At 56.4% G+C, this 22984-nt stretch overlaps 4 protein-coding genes across 8 annotated transcripts; all 4 read right to left on the reverse strand.

Annotated features, from left to right (window-relative positions):
- Window positions 1-650: 650 nt before the first annotated feature.
- On the reverse strand, window positions 651-2451 carry APOC2 (apolipoprotein C2). 2 transcript variants are annotated; one of them, XM_045442000.1, is made up of 4 exons: window positions 2410-2451; window positions 1349-1433; window positions 1018-1177; window positions 651-779 (listed from the first exon to the last, which is right to left on the reverse strand). In XM_045442000.1, exons 2-4 carry the CDS (start codon window positions 1401-1403, stop codon window positions 689-691), a joined length of 306 nt encoding a protein of 101 aa, XP_045297956.1. In that variant the 5' UTR covers window positions 1404-1433; window positions 2410-2451; the 3' UTR covers window positions 651-688. The 2 variants fall into 2 exon arrangements, with proteins under 2 accessions (XP_045297956.1, XP_045297957.1); XM_045442001.1 differs by having other exon boundaries at window positions 1349-1424; window positions 2410-2428.
- Window positions 2452-2981: 530 nt separating this feature from the next.
- APOC4 (apolipoprotein C4) lies at window positions 2982-8465 on the reverse strand. 4 transcript variants are annotated; one of them, XM_045441996.1, is made up of 5 exons: window positions 8210-8465; window positions 7316-7451; window positions 5196-5319; window positions 3450-3579; window positions 2982-3187 (listed from the first exon to the last, which is right to left on the reverse strand). In XM_045441996.1, the coding sequence occupies exons 2-5, from the start codon at window positions 7367-7369 to the stop codon at window positions 3022-3024; spliced, it is 474 nt and encodes a 157-aa protein (XP_045297952.1). In that variant the 5' UTR covers window positions 7370-7451; window positions 8210-8465; the 3' UTR covers window positions 2982-3021. The 4 variants fall into 4 exon arrangements, with proteins under 4 accessions (XP_045297952.1, XP_045297953.1, XP_045297954.1 ...); XM_045441997.1 differs by lacking the exon at window positions 8210-8465 and having other exon boundaries at window positions 5196-5383; window positions 7316-7429; XM_045441998.1 differs by lacking the exons at window positions 5196-5319; window positions 7316-7451; window positions 8210-8465 and adding an exon at window positions 4701-4865.
- A 5657-nt stretch (window positions 8466-14122) lies between these two features.
- Window positions 14123-16683, reverse strand: APOC1 (apolipoprotein C1). The gene is made up of 4 exons (XM_045442003.1): window positions 16631-16683; window positions 16430-16507; window positions 15779-15899; window positions 14123-14317 (listed from the first exon to the last, which is right to left on the reverse strand). Exons 2-4 carry the CDS (start codon window positions 16485-16487, stop codon window positions 14260-14262), a joined length of 237 nt encoding a protein of 78 aa, XP_045297959.1. The 5' UTR covers window positions 16488-16507; window positions 16631-16683; the 3' UTR covers window positions 14123-14259.
- Window positions 16684-20052: 3369 nt separating this feature from the next.
- On the reverse strand, window positions 20053-22784 carry APOE (apolipoprotein E). Its single transcript, XM_045441995.1, has 4 exons — window positions 22698-22784; window positions 21883-21933; window positions 21203-21389; window positions 20053-20864 (listed from the first exon to the last, which is right to left on the reverse strand). Exons 2-4 carry the CDS (start codon window positions 21923-21925, stop codon window positions 20180-20182), a joined length of 915 nt encoding a protein of 304 aa, XP_045297951.1. The 5' UTR covers window positions 21926-21933; window positions 22698-22784; the 3' UTR covers window positions 20053-20179.
- Between the last annotated feature and the right edge of the window lie 200 nt (window positions 22785-22984).

Genomic DNA, 22984 nt, shown 5'->3' on the forward strand with positions numbered 1-22984 from the left:
AATAAAATAAAATAAAAAAAAACATCAGCCCAGGGGTGCCTGGGTGGCTCAGTGGGTTGAGCGTCTGACTCTGGCTCAGGTCATGATCCCAGAGCTCTGTGAGTTCGAGCCCCGCATCAGGTTCTGTGCTGACGGCTTGGAGCCTGCTTTGGATTCTGGGTCTCCCTCTCTCTCTGCCCCTAACCCACTTGCATTCTGTCTCTGTCTCTCTCAAAAATAAATACACATTTAAAAAAATAATAAATAAATAATAAATAAATAAAACATCAGCCCAGGGCCTAGAGACTGCCAGAGGCCACAGCAGGTTAGCGATGTTCATGGTCGTTTTACATGTGAGAAAGCCGGACCTTGGTGAAGGACAGTCTCTAATGTTGTTGTGACGATCCAATGCTATTATTCACCTCTTTATCCCCAATGATCGAGTTAGGGCTACATACGTCCAATGGGCACTCGATAAGTATTGGATGGACTGAATCAGTCCTGCCATCTTGGCCCTCTAAGGTCTTCGAAAAGCAACCACATGGAAGAAAATAAATGTTTGGTTTTTTTTTTTTAATTTATTTATAAGAAGTCAGGCTAGCATCGGGAACAGGATACCGAGAGCTGCTAAGAAGTGAGGGGTAGGTCGCGGGAGCCGAGGAGTCATGGGGTCTGGGCTCTCCCCTCCCCCACGGTCGGGGCCCAGCTGCTATGAGTCTCCCGACAGCATAGAAAGTATCTGGTCAGTGAGAATCCCTGTGTAAATTTTCACAGCTGCTGTGCTTGTGCTGTACATGTCCCTGGGGAGAAAGGACAGAGGCTCTGAGCAGGGAGGAGGCCTGGGTCTTGGGCCCCAGGTCTGAGGGAGGATGAGGCTTGGGGCCCAGAATCATGTGTCCTGTGAGGGATGGTGGCTGGAACCCAAACTCCTGGATCCCCAGGTAGGACAGGGCTGGGATCTCAGAATCCAGGGTTCCGACAGAGCTCGGGGCCCAGACTCCTGGTTCCCCTGGGTGGGGGGGCGTGGCTTGTGGCTACCTGATTTTCTCATCCACAGCGGTCAGATATGTCTTCTCGTATAGGTCCTGGGCGGCCGCTTTGGCTGAGTCCCAGTAGCCATAGAGTGATTCCTGCATCTGGGAGAGGAGGGTGGGGCCCGTGGCTTCATCTTGCCGGGCCATGTCGTCCCCCTGGACCTCTGCAGAGGGAGGGTGCCTTAGGAGAGCTGAGGAACCAGCAGCAGGGGAGAATGAGGCAGGGAAGGAGGGGGACAGGGGTAGGGCCAGGCGAGAACTGGGCTGGAAAGATGCTTGGGGGGGGTCATCCCATCCCCCTCACAGACCCTCCGCCCCCTGCCGACCACACTCACCACATCTCAATACCAGAAGGACAAGAAGCAGAACCAGGAGGCATCGGGTGCCCATGGCGTCAGAAGACCTGGAACACTGAGGAGGCTGTGGGACAGGGCCCCTGGTGACGTCTAGTCCTGGAGTCCCCCCCCCCCCCCGGAAACTCCAGGGGAGAGGCTGGCTTCCCTGCCCCTCCACCTCCCCAGCTGAGTTCCGGGTGCTAATGCATTGGCTTGGGGCTCATCGTCTAACATTTCATGATTCTGCTCCTGATTTTAACACCTTAATTCTAACATCCCCTCATTCACTCAGGAAGCACCTACTGTGTACCGAACACAGTTCTGGGGCCCAGCTGTGAACACAGCAACAGCCCTGCCTGTCTACGAAGCCATTGTGAGAGAGATACACGATCAACAATACTAACTGAGTAAAATACACAGCGGGTCGTATGGTGGGGAGTGCTCTGGAGGGGGGAGGGTGTGTCACGGAGCCTGGGAAAGCCTTAGCAGAGGGTGACACTTAGGCCGAGACCCAGTCTGCAGGGTCCCAGGCTCAGTTAAGAACCCACCACTGGGGGTGCCTAGGTGGCTCTGTCTGTCCGTTGGGCGTCCGACTTCGACCTAGGTCATGATCTTGAGTTGGAGCCCCGTGTCGGGCTCTGTGCTGACAGCTCGGAGCCTGGAGCCTGCTTCGGATTCTGTGTTCCGGCCCCCGCCCCCCCCCGTTCCCTGCCCCCCTGCACACTCTGTCTCTTTCTCGCGAAAATAAATAAACATTTAAAAAAATGTAAAACAAATTTTTTTTTTTCCATCTGTCTTCACCCCAACCCTATGACAGAGGCTCTCGGCTCTGAGGCACACGGTTCCCAGGCCCTGTTGTCATTTGCGATTTGGAGATAAGGTGGAGGTCAGACCCCGAGGGACATCAGCAGGGGGAAACAGTCTAGGATTCTAAATTCTGTGATCCCAACAGAGGAATCCAACGAATGTCGTGACTCTTGCGGTTTCTGATTGAATCACCTCTGCCCCCTCCCCGCTGACCCTTCCCCTTTTCCATTTTTCCATTTCGGGCCCTCTCTTACCCGACTCTGGCAGGCTGTCCTCACGGGCTCCACGCGTGCAGAGAAGGTCTTTATAGCTCTTGGGACCCACCTCCCCTCCGCAGCCACCACCCCCACCTTGTCCCCTAGGCCAAAGTCCTAGCCAACAGGACCGCTGAGGGGGTGGGGTGGGGCAGAGAGGGCAGTGACATCATCCCCGGGGTCAAGCCAGAGGGAGCCCCCACCCCCCCATCTCCCGGGAGATACAGGGGGCCAGGTGGGTGCTGTGGAGAGGTTGGGGGTCCTTGGGGTTCGACCAGAAAAGGGGTCTGGGGTTTCCCCCCCATAGGAAGCAAAGGCATAGGGGTCTCTGTGGGGACCTGCTGACCCTGCCTGCACTCCAGCCTTCACCTTCCATCCCAAACTGAGTTGCCCAGTGTCTCCTGCCCCCCCACATTCCCACAGTGGTGGGTCTCAGGGCTGGGGGAAGGGATCATCCCCCCGACTCTTTCCCCTCAGGCCCCCCCCCCCACTGTCCCTCCCTTGCCAGGTGTCCCTTCCTCTACTCGTTAACTGCTGGGGGTGGTCACGCTGGGGACGGATTAAGACAGGGACACAGAGAAGCATTTCTTTATTGTGGAGGCTGTAAACACTTTAATTCTTGTCACCGTCCCTGCACAGAAGCTGGGGGCACAGGCTGTGGGCCTTGTTCAGGAGGCTGTCCCTGGAGCTGCGGAGCCAGGCCTGGGTGCGGAGCCTCAGTTCCTTCAGGTGGTCTTCGTAGTAGGCCTGCATAAAGCCCTGGAAGGCCTCCGGTCCCCTGCAGAGGAGGGACAAAACCGTGAGACCGCAGCAACTCCCAAGACTTCCGCCCCCTTCATCCCCCCTCCCTCGCGCCTTACCCCACTCAGAGCCCAAGAGTGCGGGCCCTGCCCTTTTCCCCCCTCTGACCCGGGTTCTCCCGCTGACCCAGGGGTCTAGACTCTCAGCCTCGCCCCCCTCAGACCCAAGAGTCCAGGCGCCCAACCCCTCCTCCCTCAGGCCCAGGAATCCACCCCCCAAGCCCTGCTGCACACACTCACCAGAACCACCGCCACTTCTCTCTGGTCCTGGTCACCAGTGTCTTCACCTTGTCCTTCATCAGGCTCCAAGGACTATCCACCAGCTCCGGTGGCATACTGGGGGTTGCTGCAGGCACTTCTTGCTGGCATGCTAGGTGGGACCGGAGGGTCACATGGGTGGGATGGGACCCAAGAATCCTTCCTCCTCCCTTCCCCTCCATGCTCGCCGTCACTATCGCTCCCGGTGGCCCAAGGGTGACCCCCTGACATCACTCCTGGTCTTCACCTTTTCTGTCCCTTTGATCACTTGTCCCCCTTTGAGCCATCCGTCGATTCCTTGTCACCCTCCGTGCCCACGGCCCCTCCTGTCACCCCTCTGTCTGCCTGTGGCTTTTCCCCCTCAGTTTGCAGCCCCACCTCTTTGACTCCTGTCCCCCTCTCGAGGCCTCCTTTACTGCCCGATCTTGCTGCCCCCTCGGTTCTCCTGTGACACCCCCCCCCGCCCCCCGCCACGCTGTCCGAACCACCTCCGCATGCAGTGGAGGGAGAGCTCAGAGGACTTTCCAGCCCTAGGGAAGGAGGTTGGCAGGGCTGCGTCGTCCGTTCCTCCCCGGGGCCGGGGTCGTGCCTCGGAGGGCACTTTACGTCCTTGCAGGCACCTCCCTGCGCGGCGCTCACGCCCCCCGGGCGAAGCCTCACCTACAGATCCCAGGCGTCACATGGGCGCACAGGCGCACGCATGCGCAGAGGCACCCATGGGCCCGGCAGTGTGCTCAAGCCAAGGGTGCACATCTTCAAAACTCAGTTTCCCCTTCTGCAGAATGGGATAAGGCCAGGATTCCTGGGAGGACTTGGCGCTAGCACCCAACACGCATAAGGCACTAGGAATGGCCCCTTGCACATTGGAGGCACTACGTTAAGTGTTACCATTTTAAATGCGCGTGCAAAGCCGAGGCACGCTCGCACACCAGCGCCCACAGACACCCTCACAGCGTCCACGCGCTCAAATCCTTGGCATAAATACCCCGTAAAGACACACGTGCACACACACATTTACCACTGTCGTTTGTACCCGCCCCAAGGACACCCCTCGCGCACGGCCCCGGTGGACACGTTCGCCCGGAAACGCACACACATCTGCGTGCGTACGACAAAGCACGCGAGCTCCAGGCCCGCGCGCGCGTCTACAAACCTGCGTGCCGTCCGGACCGTCACACTCACACCTCGCACGACTGCAGGGTCCCCGCGCCCGCCCATCCCTTCCTTCCTCACCCACGACACAGGCCAAGACCAGAATGCAGAAGCAGAGGGAGGGCAGGGCCTGGGGCCTGCGTCCAGGAACCAACATTTCTGGGGGCTCTGCTCCTCTGTTCCTCTGCGCTCAGCTCTCCAGGCTGGGGGAGGGGGAGACTACGCAGAGCAGAGCCCTCCCCTGGCTGCCTCCCCACGCCCCTTGGCAGGGACTTCAGAGAGAGGGGCCCAGGTGACCGTGACAAGCAGAGGCCTCACCCGCCCCTGCTGGCCTCCCTCCTTCCTCCCCTCCCAGCACTTTGGCCTGACCGGGGAAGACAGCCGGCTCTTTGGCCTCTGACGCTGACTGGTGTTCAAATCCTGGCTCCACCTCGCGAGCTGGCCCCTCTTTCTGGCCTCAGTTTCCCGCTCTGAAAAATGGGCCCACAGTCCATACTCCAGGCGGGGCTTTCATGGAATGAAATGCTGCAAGGAGAGGTCTTAACAAGGAGCCCGGCAACGGAGGTGCTCTCGGACCATGGCTGTTTATGATTACTTCCTTCATACTGAAGACCCTTGGGCACTGGGCTCTAGGCCAGACACACTCTCGCCGTGTGATCTGGGCAATTCCAAGTCCTTCTCTGGGCCTCACTGTTTTCATCTGTAAAATGGGGATGGTAAGAAGCGCCTGCCTCCTAGAGTCCGTGTGAAGGCTGCGTGAGGCTCTGTGAGAGAAAGTTCCAGGTGCACATGGTTGGAGGTTGTCCATGTCAGGCTCAGGCCCAATACTAGGCAGAAAGAAAATGAGCAAAAGGAAGAATGAAAGAGAGAAAGGAAAGAGAGAAAGAAAGAAGACATAGAAAGAAAGAAAGGAGAGAGAAGGAGGAGAGAGGAAGGAAGGAACGAAGGAAGGAACGAAGGAAGGAAATGAGCCTTTATCTCTCGGAGGACCCAGCCATAACTCAGGGCACACAGCCTGGCCAGGGGACCATGGACTGGATTCTTTGGTCCAGGGTTGCCGAGTAAAATATAGGATGCCCCTGTGAATTCAGATAAATAATAAGTTTTTCTTTTGATATAAGTATGTCCCATGCAATATTGGGGAATTATACTAGAAATTATTTGTTACTTATCTGATATTCAAATCTAACCAGGAGCCTGTCCTTTTTTTAAAACATTTTTTTAAAGTTTATTTATTTTGAGAGGGAGAGGGAGAGAGCGTGTATGCAGGGGAGTGGCAGAGAGAGGGAGAGAGAGAGAGAGAGAGAGAGAGAGAATCCCACAGGCTCTGCTCTATCATCACAAAGCCCGATGTGGGGCTCGATCTCATGAACTGCAAGACCGTGACCTGAGCCGAAACCAGGAGTTGGTTGCTTAACTGACTGAGCCACCCAGGCGCCCCCCGGGGAGGCTGTATTTTTATGCAGTGAATCTGACAACCCCCCCCCCCTGCCGCTTGGCCACAACCCAAACAAGTAGACAGTAGCCCCCCCCTCCCCCCGCCTCACCTTTATGCACAGTGTCAGTGACCCAAGGCCAACTAAGGTTTGGAAGCAGATGACCTGACAATATGCCAGCAGGTCAATAATCACCTAATACTGGGTCACAGGGTCTATGTCATTGCCATCACTTCATCTCATCACGTGGACATCCTATCCTCTCGCATCATCACAAGAAGGGTGAACGCAGTACGATAAGATATTGGGGGAGAGAGAGACCACGCTCACATAACTTTTATTACGGTGTATTATTGTAATTGTTTTTCTTTTCTTTTGCTTTTTTAATTTTTCTATTTATTTTTGAGACAGAGAGAGACAGAGCATGAGCAGGGGAGGGGCAGAGAGAGGGGGAGACACAGAATCCGAAGCAGGCTCCAGGCTCTGAGCTGTCAGCACAGAGCCCGACGCGGGGCTCGAACCCGCAGACCGTGAGATCATGACCTGAGCCGAAGTCCGACGCTCGACCGACTGGGCCACCCAGGCGCCCCTGTAATTGTTTTTCTTTATCATTAGTGTTGTTGATCTCTTACTGTCTGATTTTAAAAGTTAAACTGCATCATAGGGGTGCTCCGATAGGAAAAATCAGTGTATCTAGGGCTTGGCACTCACGATCTGTGGTTTCAAGTGTCCACTGGGGGTCTTGGAGTGCAACCCCCACAGATAAGGGGCGACACTGTACAGCTTGGTCCTGACCCAGCGGCTTCCAGCAGAACGGGCTCTGGCACGCAGCAGGTGCACAACGAATGTGCCCAGCAGTTCCTCACTAACAGAACCACAAAATAAAACCTCCAGGACGGGCGCGTGGGCGGCTCGGTCCGACTCCCCAGTTCCGCTCAGGTCGTGATCTCACAGCTCGCGGGTTGGAGCCCCGCCTGGGGCTCTGTGCTGACAGTGCGGAGCCTGCTGGGGATTCTCTCTCTCTCTCTCTCTCTGCTCCTCCCTGACTTGTGCTCTCTCTCTCAAAATAAATACAGAAATAAACATTAAAACACACACACACACACACACACACACACACCTCCTTGAATTTCTGTTTGGTATGTTGAGAAAGTTCCAGGGATGGAGGGTGCAACTTAATGTACCCCTAAAATGGCTTAAAATGGTAAATTGTATGTGATGTATTTGGCCATGAGAAAAAAGGAAAAAAGAAAAACTCACCATGCCTTGTGTTACAAGAAGCACGAGGTGGGGGTTCAGAGCCTTGCTCCTCATCCTCCCTGCTGTGTGACCCGGTGTGAGTTGCTTAACCTCTCTGGGCCGGTTGCTTCATCCACGACTGAGAATCATGGACTACCTATCCCAGAGAGTAGAGGAGACCGTTTATGTAAATTACCACGAGAGGCACCAGAGGTGCTGGATCAAGGTCAGTGGCTGTTGATTAAGCCTGTGTTTTTCTGAGCACACGCCAGGCACCAGGGGCCACAGCAGGGCTTTGGCACCTTAACTCGTTGATGTAACACAACAGAGCTCTGAGGTGGGCACCTTTATCGTTCCCATTTTACGGATGAGGAAACTGAGGCTTGGGGGCGCGGGAGGGGAGTCCACTTACCAATGGCTCCTCGAACAGCAAGGGGTGCATTTGAACCCGGCTCTCTCGGATCTAGCCAAGCCAGGACATGCCCCGACGCACCTCCCCCACCTGAGTCCCGGAGGCCAAGAGGGTGGTTGGAGCAGGGCTGGCAGCCCGGTGGGTCTGGGGGAGGTCTCTGACCCCTGCCCCAGGTCCAAGGTCAGTGTGGGCTGTTTGCTGTTTGCAATGTTTGTCCATCCTGGGGACAGGAACAGGCTGAAGGTCGTTCAGGGCGGACCTCAGAGTCAGCTCAATAACAACTTGGGAGTGGGGTGATGGGCGCAGAGACGGAGGTCACAAGAGGGAGCGGGTTTGGGAGTGGCAGGCCCCGTGAGCCCACAGGGCAGAGAGCACCTCTGAGCCTGCAGTAACATGTCCAAGAGACCCCCAGACCCCAAAATCACTCACCCCCAGTCCAGACCCCATCCCCTCCCTCCTCAATCCCCTAACCCGCCTCCCTTCCAGCACTCCTAAATGCTCACCTCCTTCCTCTGTGCCTCCGGGTTCTGGCAGGGAAGCCTGGGGCAGAAAAGAGGTTGAAACAACGTCCCCTCAGTTATCTCTTCTTTCTGCCTTCCACCCGGGAAATTCTCCTTTCGTTAATTTTTAAAAACGGGGATATTCGCAAACCGTAAAACTCGCCCTCCTCAAGGGTGCGATTCGATGTTTTCCAGTACGTTTGCCGAGCTGTGCAACCATCACCGCCCTCCGATTCCAGAACGTTTTCATCACCCCGAAAGCAAACTTCCATTCCCATTAGCCCATTAGGGTCACTTCCATTGCCTTCTCCCCCCTGGCCCAGCAGGGGGCAACGATTGCCGATGGACCTTCTGTTTCTGTGGGTTTCCCTATCCCGGGCATCATGGGAAGGGAAACATACACTACGTGGTCTTTTGCGTGGTGTGTGAGGGCGCTTCCTTCCTTTTTCTGGCAGAATAATATTCACTGCGCGGATACACATCTACACACGCCATGTGGATTTGCTTGTCCGTTTCTCAGTTGATGGGCATTTGGGTTGTTCCAGTGGAAACACCACTGCCGTGACCATCCACGCGTACGTTTTTGCGCGAACCTGTGTGCGGTTCCCCTGGGTGGATAGACGCCCAGTAATGGGATCGCCGGGAGCTCTGTCGCACGCTTTGAGGAACCGCCAGACTGTTCTCCAAAATGGCTCTGCTCATTCGCTTTTGTAGCCAGTTTTTCAGTCACGTGGTTCCTGGCGAACATACATGGGGACGAAAGTTGAGCGTGAGGCTGTTCCCCGGTTCTCGCTGACTACTTCCGGATTGTCTTCTGGGTTGCAGGTGCTGTGTCGCCTCCTCCAGGGAGCCCTCCCGGACTAGCTACCCCAAGCCAGGTGCCCACTGGAGTCCCCCATCCTTGCCCTGCCCGCTGGGTGGGCCACCTCCTCCCCCCCAAGTATGGAGTGTGAATGCTCCTACACACATGCTCGGGGCTCTCTGGGTGTTTTTTTGTTGTTGTTGTTTGTTTTTTGTTTCGGTGTGATCAGGGCTATTTGCTCTCTGAGGTCCTGAAAGTTAAGTTTGTAAACCTGAGAACAAACATATTGTCTCTAAATACAAAGGGTAAAAAGAGGGGCGCCTGAGTGGCTCAGTTGAGCGGCCCATTTCTGCTCAGGTCACGTTCTTGCGGTTGGTGAGTTCAAGCCCCGCATCGGGCTCTCTGCTGTCAGCACAGAGCCTGCTCCGGGTCCTTCCCCTCCCCCCCCTCCGCCCCCTGCCTTTTCTCTGCACCTCCCCTGCTTGCTCTCTCTCTCTGTCTCTCTCAAAAATAAAATTAAAGGGGCGCCTGGGTGGCGCAGTCGGTTAAGCGTCCGACTTCGGCTCAGGTCATGATCTCGCGGTCCATGAGTTCGAGCCCTGCGTCGGGCTCTGGGCTGACGGCTCAGAGCCTGGAGCCTGTTTTGGATTCTGTGTCTCCCTCTCTCTGACCCTCCCCTGTTCATGCTCTGTCTCTCTCTGTCTCAAAAATAAATAAAAAACGTTAAAAAAAATAAAAACAAATTAAAAACAAACATTTAAAAAAATAAAACGTAAAAAGAAAATCTTAAAATTAGAATGAATGAAGGGCGCCTGGTTGGCTCAGTCTGTTAAGCGTCTGGCTCTTGGTTTCGGCCCAGGTCATGATCTCATGGTGCATGAGCTTGAGCCCCATGTCAGGTTCTGCACTGACAGCACAGAGCCTGCTTGGGATTCTGTCTCTCCCCCTCTCTTGGCCCATCCCCTGTTCTCTCTCTCAAAGTAAATAAAGTAAAAAGAAGAAGAAGGAGAAGGAGAAGCAGCAGCCGCATTGTTGGAGCTCTCACTGTGCTCCAGGTACTGTCCTGGGCACTCGGTGGGGGGCACTGCAGGAGACAAGACCGCCTCCGTGAACTTGACTTCCAGCAGTGGGAGACACAGGCAGTAAACAAGTAACCAAAGAGACACGTATTAGAGGGTGGCAAATACTGGAAAGACAGGCAGATAAGGAGGTAGCAGGGCGGTGGGAGAGCAGTCTGGGGGGACCACAACGGGGACACGGCTGTTGAACAGACACCTGAAGAAGAGGAGTGAGCCAGGCAGATAGCTGGACATCTGCGGGAAGAACGTTCCAGGCAGGGTGGGCAGCCAGTGCAAAGGCCCTGGGGTAGGAGCCTGCTCAGTGTGTTGGACGAGGCTGAGGAGTTGCACACGAGGGAGGGGAAAAAGCCGTAGGGGTGACCTGGCCAGGTAGTGAAAAGCTGACAGACTCTCATAAGATCTTTTGAGTTTTCCTCTGAGGGTGGTGAGAGGGTTCTGAGTGGAGGAAGGGTGTGATGTGACTTGTGTTCTAACAGGATCCCTCTGGCTTCTGAGTGGGAAGAGGGTATAAGGAGCTTGGAGGGCTGATTAGGGCAGGGGGAAATGGTGCATTAAGTACAGAGGGTTGGGGCGCCTGGGTGGCGCAGTCGGTTAAGCGTCCGACTTCGGCCAGGTCACGATCTCGCGGTCCGTGAGTTCGAGCCCCGCGTCGGGCTCTGGGCTGATGGCTCAGAGCCTGGAGCCTGTTTCCGATTCTGTGTCTCCCTCTCTCTCTGCCCCTCCCCCGTTCATGCTCTGTCTCTCTCTGTCCCAAGAATGAATAAACGTTGAAAAAAAAAATTTAAAAAAAGTACAGAGGGTTATATTTATTTCCCACTTAAAAAAAAAAAAGGTGGGGAAAAATGTTTAAATGTTTATTTCTGAGAGAGAGAGTGCACGAGCAGGGGAGGGGCAGAGAGAGAAGGAGACACAGACTCCGAAGCAGGCTCCAGGCTCCGAACTGTCAGCACAGAGCCCGACGTGGGGCTCGAACTCATGAATTGTGAGATCGCGACCTGAGCCGAAGTCGGATGCCCAACTGACTGAGCCACCCAAGTGCCCCTAAAAAAATTTTTTTTAATGTTTATTTACTTTGAGAGAGACAGTATGAGCAGCTGAGGGGCAGAGAGAGAGAGAGAGAGAGACAGAATCAGAAGCAGGCTCCAGGCTCCGAGCTATCAGCACAGAGCCCGACGCGGGGCTCGAACTCACTGACTGCAAGATTATGATCTGAGCCAAAGTCAGACTGTCGACTGACTGAGCCACTCAGGCGCACCCCCCCCCACCTTTTTTTTTTTTTTTTAGATTTTATTTTTAAGTCATCTTTACACCCAGTATGGGGCTTGAACTCACAACCTTGAGATCAAGAGTCACAAGTTCCACATACTGAGCCAGCCAGGCGCCCCTATCTCCCACCTTTGTTCTCCATCCTCTGTCCTGTCCTCCATCCTCCATAAGCATCCCCGGACGTGCTTGGCGTTGTCCTCAGACATAAAAGAGGTCAAACACACAAGGCCGTTCCACGTGTGTGTGTGTGTTTGAATTTTACATCAATGACACCACCCTATGCGTCTTCTGTTTCTTTTCCACTCAGCTCTACACTGTTACATCTCTCCAAAAGGTTTCCTGAACATCTAGCTGGTTCTTTCTGTGGCTGCATGGGGTTCCACGCTTTACTTTTTCAACCCCCACCCCCACCCCCGCCGGTGATGGACTGCTAGGCTGCTTCTGTAGTGAACGTCCTCATCCATCTTCCCAGATGTTTCTCTGGTCCCCGCACGGTGCCAGATTGGGGACCGCTGGGACGCGGGGCACCCAAATACTTAATGTCACTAGAAACTTCCAGGATGCTCTTCATAAGAGTGATCCAGTCCACACTCCTGAAGAGAGTGTGCTGGGTTTTTTAAATTTTTTTATTTTTTAATGTTTATTTATTTTTGAGAAAGAGAGAGAGAGAGAGAGGAAACAGAGCTCAAGCGGGGGAGGGGCAGAGAGAGAAAGAGACACAGAATCCAAAGCAGGCACCAGGCTCTGAGCTGTCTGCACAGAGCCCGACGCGGGGCTGAAACTCACAAACTGTGAGATCATGACCTGAGCCAAATCGGACTCTTAAGCGACTGAGCCACCCGGGCGCCCCAAGAATGTGCTTCTTCTCGGGTACCCATATCCTCACCGGCACCTGGCGTTTTCCAATCTTCTGCTTTCGGCCGGGTGACCGGAAGCAGACTGGTGTCTTTGGTAGTTTTCATCTAATTGCCCCTGAGTCTGAGCCTCTCTTCAAAAGCGGAGGGGCCACTCACTCCATGAACTGCTTGCTGTCCGTCTTCTCTGTCCCTGTGCCTTTCTAACCTGAGAGCTCTGGGGGGGTAGGGGGCAGGGGTTGGGGGTTGGGGATGGGGTGAGATGGCGGTTTTCAGGAAAATGCTTAAAAAATAAATTGGCTCCGGGGCGCCTGGGTGGCTCAGTCGGTTGAGCATCCGGCTTCGGCTCAGGTCATGATCTCGCGGTTTGTGGGTTCGAGCCCCGCGTCGGGCTCTGTGCTGACACTCAGAGCCTGGACCCTGTTTCGGATGCTGTGTCTCCCTCTCTCTCTGCCCCTCCCCTGCTCACGCACTGTCTTTCTCTCAAAAATAACTAACATTAAAAAAAATTAAAAATAAATAAAAATTAAAATAAAATAAAATAAATGGGCTCCGAAATGCTGGACAAAGGGCCAAGTAAAGATTAGCAATTGATTAAGTCGGCACAGAATACAACCTTTTGCCAAGCGAGATTGCTCGTATGAATTTTACCTAATGAGGGATGTGGGTGTGCTTTAATATGCTGGGGATGAGCAAATAGGGCCCACAGCCAGGTGTGTGTGTATGTGTGTGTGTGTGTGTGTGAGTGTGTGTGTGTGAGTGAGTGGGTGTGGGTGTGGTTGTAGCCGGTGAGTCTGGCAGGGTGACTCAGGAACAGGGAAAGTGAAGTAAGAATGTGGTCCTGGGACTGCCCCCCACCCCCAGGCGACATTCCAATCCCAGCTCTACCCATTTGTGGCTGTGTAACATCACATAATTGACTTTAGACTTCTGTGCCTCAGTTTCTTCTTGTTTAGGTTTTTTTTTTTTTTTTTTTTTTTTTTTTTTTCCCCAGATTGAGAATAATTATGCCACCAAGTATTATGGAACCCATGTACCAGGCCCAGTCCTGTGCTGAACTATGCCTGGGGACAGCAGTGATGGGGCATACAGTCCAGCAGGGGAGACAGACCCATCACCAGACAGTGATGACCCAGAGTGGGCAGGGCTGGGATGGAGATGCTTGATCCAGCGTGGGGGGTAAGGAGGGCTTCCTGGAGGAGGGGGCATCAAAGTTTCCTTGGAGGGTGTGGATTGTGTTGATCTTTTTCAGGGCTCTAGCCTATGTCCTCCCCTTGCTCCCTTCCACATCCCTCTCTATTTCCCATTTTAAGTGTAATAAACACCTATTGTGTGCATGGCGATGAACCAACCTGGGGTCCCTCGTTTTGGGTAGCCCAGTCAGGGAAGACTATGGCAGAGCAGTAGCCTCAGGTTGGGGTCCAACCCAGCTCTCCCCTTCCTGACAAGTGACTTCACCTCTCTGGGCTTCATAACTTTTTTTTTTTTTTTTTCCTAATGTTTATTTATTTTTGAGAGAGAGAAAGAGAGAGGGAGTGCGAGCACAAGCAGAGGAGGGGCAGAGAGAGAGGGGGGACAGAAAATCTGAAGCAGACTCTGTGCTGACAGCAGATAGCAGGATTGGGGGCTCGAACTCACAAACCATGAGATCATGGCCAGAGCCGTAGTCGGACGCTTAACCGACTGAGCCACCCAGGCGCCCACCCCTCTGGGTTTCAATGCCCTCATGGAATTAACAGGTCCCAGATCCCAAGGTACTCATGAGGATTCTTTTGGGATCATGGAGTTCAAAGTCTTCAGCACAGGACAAGTAGAGAATTCCTCCATACATTTGAATCCTAGCCCCTCTCCCCCAAAGGCGCAACCCCTACCCTGTCCCATAGCCTTCTGCCTCCCAGCAAGGAAGCACTCAGAATTCTCTAAGGTATTTTTATTGGAGGATGGGGTCGATATGGACATTACAAAGTCCTCCTGCCGAGAGCCGGGGTATGGGAAATTTTGGAGCCCCCTCCTGGGGCACAGCCCGGAGGACAGAGGCAGCTCTCTTGGTATTCAGACCATGGGAATTCTGAAATTTTTGAGCCCCTCAGCAAAGGAGGTCATCAATTTCCTGTAGGGGAGAGAGGGAGAGCAAGAGAGGTCATTGTGTTTTGTCGCCCCTCAGGAAGCCCCAATCCTGCCCCTTACCTGACTCCCTATCTCCTCCCTCCCCCCAAGAAACAGCATAGCTCCCACATCTGTGAGACTGGGTAGAGCCTTGGGGTGGGTGGCCCAAGGTTGGGGTTTCAGTTTTCCAGATGGATCAGAGCCCTTTGAAGTCAGAACGCTTCACCCTGGCCTAGCTGTCAAGGCTTGCTGTCTCTTGCTACGGAGCACACTCTTTCCTAGCTTTCTTCTGCTTTATTCAAGGGCACTCTTCAGAGCCTCCTTATCTTTGCCCAGGATGTTCCCCTTGCCTGGAATGCCAGTCTCTCCTTGATTATGTACGTGTCTTCCTGGCTCAGGGCCTTTGTAGTCACAGGGAACATTCTTCCCATGTTTCTAGGCCTGGCTGGATTTTCCTAATCATTCAGATCTCTTTTTTTTTTTTTTTTTTTTTTAAGTAAGACAGCCAAGTGCCCCATGAAGCGGTAACGCTTTACTTTTTTTTTTTTTTTTAATGTTTATTTATATTTGAGAGAGAGAAACAAAAGTTGAGTAGGGGAGAGGCAAAGAGACAGAGCCTGAAGCAGGATCCAGGATCTGAGCTGTGAGCACAGGGTCCGCCGCGGGGCTCGAACTCACCAACCGTGAGGTCATGGCCTGAGCTGATGTGGGACACTCAACCGACTGAGCCACCCAGGCGCCTTAGCACTAACACTTTAAATTGAGATCTGGAAAAGGAGCACCTGGCTGGCTCCAGTCAGTGGAGCATTCGACTCTTGATCTCCTGATCTCGGGGTCATCAGTTCAAGCCCCATGTTGGGCATCGCGCTTACTTAAAAAAAGAAAGTGTCTCCACTTCAAAGGGGACCCAATAACCAAATCTACAAGGCTCTGTTTGGGCTAATCTCGTGGAAATTCACTGGTGTTACAGTCTGTTCCCTGTGGGCTGGGACTTTATCTTATTCACCACGATTATTCCCCACATTGGAACAGTCCTGGACACTTAGCCCAATAAGGAATAATATTTGTTCCTGAATGAATGATTCTCTAAGTCACCGGATGGAGTCAGTGTTGGTTAAACGGCGTATTGAGCATTTACAATGTGCCAGGCACTACGCAAATCCCCTCCGTTTTAAATTCTTGGAAAAAGGCTCAAGATCTACTCCCGAGATCACACTGAGAGTGGCGAGTCTTGGCTGGTCTGTGGACCCAGGTCCGACTGATTCCCAAGCTGGTCTTAACACCACCACGCAGCACCATTTCTACAGTGTGGTCTAGATGGGAGTCGGCAACCCGTCCCCCACATCTGAGCACTCTGTGAGCCAGCTGTGACCACGGGGCAAGCTGTCAGCCGCTCCAAGCCTCAGTTTCCCCACTCTGCTAATCGACAGACCCAGCCCTCCCAAGCCCTGGGAAGATTCCTAACCGGGTCGCCTCAGGAATGCTCTCGAAGGCGTCCTTCAGGTTGTTACCAAACTCCTTCAGCGAATTGGGAATGTTCCTGAAGGTGCCGGCGATATCTGGGGCCCCCTGGGCCGGGGCTGGACCTGTCCAGAGATAGGCAGGGGTACAAAAATTTCAGTATTGGGAGCCCTTAGGGTGAGATACCAGAGATGAGAGAGGAGCTACTGTACTTGAAAGTGATTCTTGGAGGTCGTGGTGCTAGAATCGGAAGGAACGGAGTGGGGGGCGGGGGGGGGGGGCGGGGGGCGAGTACTAACGCGACCAGATGGAGCTCAAACTGCTGGGTGGGTATTCGCTTACTCTCAGCACAGCCTCCTCCCCCGCCCATTTCCAGACTGTAAACGCATGACAACCAATCGTGGAGGGGCGAGTGCATACATCATCGGTTGCTAGGGCTTCCCGGACAGATTTGCCCGTCGCTGGACCGCCCCTCAGAGAGCCCTCACCCATCTCTGCAGGGGTCGGGTGTGGGAGTGTCGGTGAGACATAGGAAAACCAGGGCACAGAACGGGCCGCTGCGCTCCCAAGGGACCTCCAAGTTTGGGCCCCAGGCCCGTGTCCAACTTCAAGCTTCCAAATCTCAAACTCCCAGATTCTCCTATCCCACGTTTACCTTCCAAAACCATCAACAGAACCACCACCAAAACCGGGAGCCACAGGATGAGCCTCATGGCTGGACCGAAGGGGCGCTCTGGAAGCAGAAGCAGGGGTGGGAGTGATCGGTGACACCCCTCCCTCCTCCCTCCCCGAAGTTCCTTCCACCCCCTTTGTAGTGCTCTTGGAAGGGCATCCCTCCCGGGCATGGAGCACCAACCTGGATCCGTGGAGCCACAGCAAGGAAGGGATGGGAGGTCCCGACCGGGCCCAGGCCTTTATCGGGCTGGGGAGGGGGAGGCGGAGGGGGCGGGGAAGGTTAATCCCTCCCCTTCAGCCTCCTATCCCGTCCTGTGCCCACCTACCTTTTCCTCTCCTGCCCCTGGCTGCTGGTGGCGGGCGGGTCAGGTGCGGCCTAGGCACACCCCTTAGGGACAGTGCCTCTTGCTGTTAAGCACCTGCACCTCCAAATCTCCCCGACGGTCGGTGGATCTCAGCCCTGCAACAGCGGACTGCCTATATTCTCCACCCCCCGCCCCCCAAGCCATCTTCCCTCTGGGCTTTCTCCTGCATAACACCTTTCTTCAGGCCTCAGGGGTCGTCTCAGTCACTCAGTCACTCTGTAACTCCATTCGCTGTAACTCCCCAGGCCTCCTCGTCTTCCACCGCCCCTCCCTGCTCAGCAAGTCCCTTCAGCGCCAGCAACTGGGGTCACCCAGTCTGCCCCCACATTCCTACTCCCATGCTCCCATGCCACCTGCAGTCTTTCTTTCAGACTAGCCCTCAAGCACCCCCCCTCCCCTTCATCTCCCTGCATCCGGGAGCATCCCGGACTTCCGTGGATGTGTCCTGGGGTCTTAGTCCCACAGCCCCCAATCTCTTCTGGGAGGGGGTCTTTTCAGCCAGTCTAAACTGCAAAGCTTCAGCTTCAAGGATCGCAGTGTGTGTGCTTCCATCCATTCCCCCAGACCCCTCCTTTCCCTCTGCCGACCCCCCCCCTCCCCACTCCCCAGGCCTCCAGGCCCCCTGGTAAACACTCCATCTGCCCTGACTCACCCCCTCGGGCCCCTCCTGGCACGAAGCACTCCCCCCCTCGCCTCCCCTCCCACCACATCCGTCCCTCAGGGCTGGAGTCCAGTGTTTCCCCCACCCCCTTCCCCTGGCTGCCTTTGACCGCCAGTGATCCCTGGCAGCTGTGGGGAGGGCGGCCCTGGCCTCAGACTCGAGGTTGGCTGGCCTTGTGCCCCCACAACCACGTGTCAGCTTGGGGGTGGCGGGGGGACGGTTGTGAAAGGGATGCACAGACATGACCCTGGCAGGATTGCGACAACCCCCTGGCCAGCTCAGTGCCTCGAGTCCCTGTCAGCCCCCCAGCTGTCTCCCCAGACATCTGCTTCCCCTGTGAGTCTAGCATTCTCCAGACATCCACCCAAGGGTCTGCTTCCCTTCCTTCCCCACCCCACCGGAATAGAACACCAGCTTTGCTTTTCCAAGTCCCATCCTCAACCCAGCTCAGGGCCTTCCGTTTACAGATGGGGAAACCGAGGCACAGCCAAGCACATTCAATGGCTCAGCAAGGGGCTAAGGGGCGGCGGGGTGTTTCCTTGTCCCTCCCCTTTCCGGACTCCTGGGAGTCGCCCTGGATCTCTGTGGGGATCAGCCTCCGCCCCCACAGCACCCCCTGCCAGCCTCTGTTCCCCCAAACTTCTTTAGTCTCTGTGCTACCTCTAGACCTGACTGCTCTCTTCGTCCATGAGAATTCAAGATTCAGCTCTTCGAGGGGAAGAACATGGCTGATGCCAGCCCCCGCATTGACATCTGTGGTTCAGAGGGCTCGGCCCCAGCTCCAGGGCATACCGTGAATCAGCAGCACGCTTGGCTGGGACTAGGTCCCCTGCCTCTGAGCCCACTGACCCCTCTCCTCCTCACCAAGCCTGGGGTGAGTCATCTGGGGGGGTGGGGAGGAGAGCCTGCCTCCCCAAGGGCGCTGGGGGCAGCTGGCAAAAGCCAGGAGCGAAGAGTGTGCACCAGCCACACGGAGGAGCGCAGGCTGGGCCCGGGAGTTACCAAGCTCAAGTCCTGGCCTGTCCCCTGGGCTGGGAACCCTGCTCCCCTCGTCTGGGAATTGAGGGGGTGGGGAGAGAACGCCAGCAGCAGGGGCTCCAGGCTCCAGTCCTCACTGCTCTGAGTGTCCACTCCCACCTGCTCCCCACCTCAGACTCCAGGACTCTACCGGGCGGGGCAGACCCTCGTGAGGGTGGGCCGGATGGGCAGCTTCCTTCTGTCCAGCTGAGCTGGGACCGGCACCCGTAAGCTTGTTGAGATAGATGAGAAGTCAGCAGCGCAGCTGGGGGACAGAAGGGAGGCGGATGCGGGCAGGGGGCAGGCACACAGCTCAGATGAAGAGACCTGCTGACCCAGAGGGAACGAGGGGCCCAAGTACAACAGAATGGTGGAGAGGACACACCCCAGATGGAGGGAGAAGGGAAACAAGAAACAGGCAGGGAGGGGGAGGGGGGGAAGAAACTGGAGGAGGAAGAGATAAAAGATAGAGGTGGAGGAAAACAGGAAGCCAGAAGAATGAGGCTTCTCAGCCTGGACAGGCCAGGAGGCCAGGAGAGGGCAGGAGGCAGAATTAGGTGAAACAGGGGAGAAACAGGGGCGCCTGGGTGGCTCAGGAGGTTGAGCATCTGACTCTTTGATTTCGGCTCAGGTCATGATCTCACCATCGTGAGATTGAGCCCCCCGTCGGGGTCTGCACTGTCAGCACGGAGCCGGCTCGGGATTGTCTCTTTCCCTCTCTCTCTCTCTCAAAATAAATAAATAAACTTAAAACAAAAAAAAGTTAAGGGGTGCCTGCGTGGCACAGTGGATTAAGAGTCTGATTCTTGATCTTGGCTCAGGTCATTTCATGGTTTGTGAGTTCGAGCCCTGCACTGGGTCTAGGGATTATTTAAAAATAAAATCTTAGGGGCACCTGGGTGGCTCAGTCGGTTGAGCGTCTGACTTCGGCTCAGGTCATGATCTCGCATCGCAGTTCATGGGTTCGAGCCCTGCGTGGGGCTCTGGGCTGACAGCTCAGAGCCTGGAGCCTGCTTCGGATTCTGTGTCTCCCTCTCTCTCTTTCTGCCTCTCCCATGCTTGTGCGCTCTCTCTCTCTCAAAAATAAATAAACATTAAAAAAAAAAAAAAAAGAAAGAAAAAGGAGAGTGACAATAGTAAAGGCTTAATCATAATGGCAGTGGTCCCGGGCCTTTGAGGTCACAACTCCAGGAAGCAGGTACTATGAAGCTTCCGAGCAAGCCAGGCTCGGAAAGGTGGCTTTTTTTCTTGCCCCTCCCCCCCCATCCCCCCTTTGTCAGAGGGGACTGCAAGGTTTAACCCGGGGAAGGGGGATCTGTTCCAGAACCATGTCTCAGAGACAGAAGGGAAAGAGAGGTACGGAAGAGACAGCGAGCGCTGCTGAGCAGAGACAGAGCGAAAAAGGGAGCCTCTGAAAGGGGCAGAAGGAAGCAAACACTGAGATCAGAAGAGACAAAGAAGCAGACGCACGAGCGGAGGGGACAGGGCAGAGCGGCGTGGTGGCCGGGGCGAGAAACGGAGGCGGGAGCCGGGAGAAATGACACACGGAGGTCCAGCGGCTGCTGTGGAGCTTGGTGAATCTTTATTAAGCTGGGGCCTTCCAGGAGGGCGGCAGGGACAGGGCCTCCTGTAGTCGGGATGGGGGGGGGGGGCGCGGGGCAGGGGCGCGGGGGCAGGAGTGGCGCCCTCACTGTTTCTCCACGGGCGCCGTGGTGGGGCTGGTGCCCACGGCCGCCTGCAACTTCTCCACCAGCCCGGCCCACTGGCGCTGCATGTCTTGCACCAAGGGCTCGAACCAGCTCTTGAGGCGGGCCTGGAAGGCCTCGGCCTGCTGGCGCATCTGGTCGGCCTGCTCCTCCATCTTGACCCGCATCTCCTCCACCTGTTCGCGCACCTCGTCCAGCCTCCCGCGCAGCTGCTGGCCCAAGGCCTCGGCCCGCTCCCGCAGCGGCTGCACGGCCACGGCGGCCACGTTGGCGTTGCGCGCGCGCGCCTGCTCCACCAGCGGCCAGAAGCGCTCGCGGATGGAGCTGACGCTGCGCTCGGCGCCCTCGCGCACCCCGGCGCGGTACACGGCCAGGCGCTTGTGCAGGTCCTCGGCGTCGCGGAGCAGCCGCTTGCGCAGCTTGCGCAGGTGCGAGGCGAGGCGCCCCCGCAGCTCCTCGGCGCTCTGGCCCAGCATGGCCTGCACCTCGCTGCGGTACTGCGCCAGGCGGTTGCGCACGTCCTCCATGTCCGAGCCCAGCCGGGCCTGCGCCGCCTGCAGCTCCTTGGCCACGCGGGCCTGTGTCTCCGAGGCCATGGGGCCCAGCTGCTCCTCCAGCTCCTCCCTGTAGGCCTTCACCTCCTTCATAGTCTCCTCCATCAGCACCCTGGGGGGCCGAGAGGGCGGGAGCGTGTGCGTGGGGAGGGAGGAAAACCGAGGTGGGGGGGGGGGGCAAGATGGGGACAGAGACACACAGGAGCGGAGATGGAGAGGGAGGCGGTGCGAGAGACTGAGCTAGCCTGACGGAGGGGCGGCCAGAGGCGGGAGGAGCTGAGAAGGACAGAGAGCCAGAGACCGCCAGGAGCCCCGAGCGGAAAGAGGAAGCGAGATGTGAGCAGGGACGCCGAAGAGTTGGCGACAGGGACACAAAGAGTCCCGGACCGGGGGGAAGGCGGCTTGGGGGTCCAGAAGGAACGGCCCACTAGGAGCGTCAGGGGCACTCACGTCAGTTCCTGGGTGACCTGGGTGTTGAGCACCTCCTCCTGCACCTGGTCAGACAGCGTCTGCACCCAGCGCAGGTAATCCCGGAAGCGGCCCAGCGCCTGCTCCCAGGGCTGGCTGGCCTGCCACGGGGCCTCCGGCTCCAGCTCCCGCTCCAGCTGCGGCTCCGGCTCCACATCGGCCCAACATCCTGCGCAGAGCAAGTTCACGGGCAGTCAGGCGGCTCTGCCCCCTCCAGGCACGCGGCACCTGGTACCCAGTAGGTGCTCCACGAACGCGGGGCTGCTTTACAGGGCACTGGGAGCCGGTGGAAGGATGCCCAGTGCGTTTGACCGGCTGGCAAGCGTACATGTGTCTACGCCTGCTCCACGCGGGGCCGTGTGGTGGTGATGGGGGATAAAACTAGTCACGGCTGACACTAATCTGGTGCTTGCTACCTGACAACAACGCGTTAGGAACTGTTAGAACTCCCATTTTAAGGACGGGGAAACCGAGGCCCAGAGAGAGTAGAACAGGTCCACAGAGCCAGCGGATGTGAGAGGCCTCCCCTCAAGGGGGAGACAGACCCGCAGAAGGAGGGACCCAGGGATGGAAGGAGGGCAAGGTGGGGCGGGGGGGGGGGGGGCACGTGAGGATGGGAGGGGAAGGAGGCGGGGAACCCTGAGCAGGCCCCGCCCCCATACCTGCCAGGAGCGCGACCAGCAGCGCCGCCCACAGAACCTTCATCTTCCAGCCTGCGATTGGTCAGTATGGGTGAGAAATGTCAATCAGCAGCCAGTGGGGACCCCTCCCACCCAGAGCCCCGCCCCACCCGTTCCGGGCCTTCCAAGTCTCGCCGTCGCCCCGCCCCGTATCTGCATCAGCCTAATCCGACCACAAACATTACCAAGCGGCCCCTCCATTGTCTATTTGGCTCCCTCATTGTCTCCTCCTATCTCCCCGTCCCCAGGTCGGCCTCTGCCGCCCAAATTCCATCCCTCTCTCCCGGGGTTCAAATTCCAGTCACCCTGCCCCGAGTTCCACGTGAGCCCCAACTCTGGTTTGTAAGTTCCAACTTCGCATTCCTCGTCCTGCCTTCACATTCTAAGCCCCAACTTCACATCTAAACGTCATTTCCCACCTATTAGCTAATTTAATGCTCACTTGAAAGTCCTCCGATGAGCGCTCTAGCTACCTGACCGCCACCCCTGCCTCCCGTCCCGCCCTCACCCCCACCCCTGCTCCTCCAACTAATGGAGATCTGAGGCGGCACCGAGTAGGTGCTCAACAGATGACAGTGACAATTCGTGGGCTCCTGATATGTCTCATCTGGGTCTTCCTACAGGTCCAGGTTCCCCCCCCCCCCCCCCCACCTTCCAGCCAAGACGGAATGCCCCTGGGGCCCGCTCCTTCCCTCGATCCGTCCCCTGCTTCGGTCCTGACCCTGGCGTAGGACAGTCACCTAGCCCCCGCCCATCCCTCACAGAAGCCTTAGGCTGGTCCCTCAACTGTTTCTCACCGGCTCCTGGGGAACCTCCTCCTTTGCCTCCGCTGGGGCTGACTAGGACTCAGGGATCCCAGACTCGTCCAATTATAAGGCTCCCCCTGCCCCGCCCACTCCTCCAGGGCCAGGGCGGCTGGGCCAGCCCCCAGTCACGAGGTGGGCTGTTCCCCCCCCCCCCCTTCACACAGCCGGCAGGGGGAAGGAGGTGGGGGTTGGAGGCTCTGTGACGCCCAGCCCCCGAGAAGCGAGGTGACATCTTACCCAGTAACTCAGGCACCCTCCTCCATTCTGGGGGGCTAGGC

The sequence above is a fragment of the Leopardus geoffroyi genome, chromosome E2 (assembly GCF_018350155.1).
Source record: "Leopardus geoffroyi isolate Oge1 chromosome E2, O.geoffroyi_Oge1_pat1.0, whole genome shotgun sequence".
Taxonomy (NCBI): Eukaryota; Metazoa; Chordata; class Mammalia; order Carnivora; family Felidae; genus Leopardus; species Leopardus geoffroyi.

Bases quoted from the DNA above. Each gene is read 5' to 3' on its own strand.
- APOC2 (XM_045442000.1), bottom strand. From the start codon at position 1,403: ATGGGCACCCGATGCCTCCTGGTTCTGCTTCTTGTCCTTCTGGTATTG. The intron at 1,178-1,348 runs GTGAGTGTGGTC...CTCCCTCTGCAG, and splicing joins CCTTCTGGTATTGAGATGTG to AGGTCCAGGGGGACGACATG. The intron at 780-1,017 runs GTAGCCACAAGC...CTTTCTCCCCAG, and splicing joins GCTGTGGATGAGAAAATCAG to GGACATGTACAGCACAAGCA.
- APOC4 (XM_045441996.1), bottom strand. From the start codon at position 7,369: ATGAGGAGCAAGGCTCTGAACCCCCACCTCGTGCTTCTTGTAACACAA. The intron at 3,580-5,195 runs GTCCGAGAGCAC...GGTCCCACCTAG, and splicing joins AGTAATCATAAACAGCCATG to CATGCCAGCAAGAAGTGCCT. The intron at 3,188-3,449 runs GTGAGTGTGTGC...CCTCCTCTGCAG, and splicing joins GAGAAGTGGCGGTGGTTCTG to GGGACCGGAGGCCTTCCAGG.
- APOC1 (XM_045442003.1), bottom strand. From the start codon at position 16,487: ATGAGGCTCATCCTGTGGCTCCCGGTTTTGGTGGTGGTTCTGTTGATG. The intron at 15,900-16,429 runs GTAAACGTGGGA...ATCTCTGGACAG, and splicing joins TCTGTTGATGGTTTTGGAAG to GTCCAGCCCCGGCCCAGGGG. The intron at 14,318-15,778 runs GTTAGGAATCTT...TCTCCCCTACAG, and splicing joins AGCATTCCTGAGGCGACCCG to GAAATTGATGACCTCCTTTG.
- APOE (XM_045441995.1), bottom strand. From the start codon at position 21,925: ATGAAGGTTCTGTGGGCGGCGCTGCTGGTCGCGCTCCTGGCAG. The intron at 21,390-21,882 runs GTATGGGGGCGG...TGCTCTGCGCAG, and splicing joins GCTGGTCGCGCTCCTGGCAG to GATGTTGGGCCGATGTGGAG. The intron at 20,865-21,202 runs GTGAGTGCCCCT...TCGGCCCCCCAG, and splicing joins CAGGTCACCCAGGAACTGAC to GGTGCTGATGGAGGAGACTA.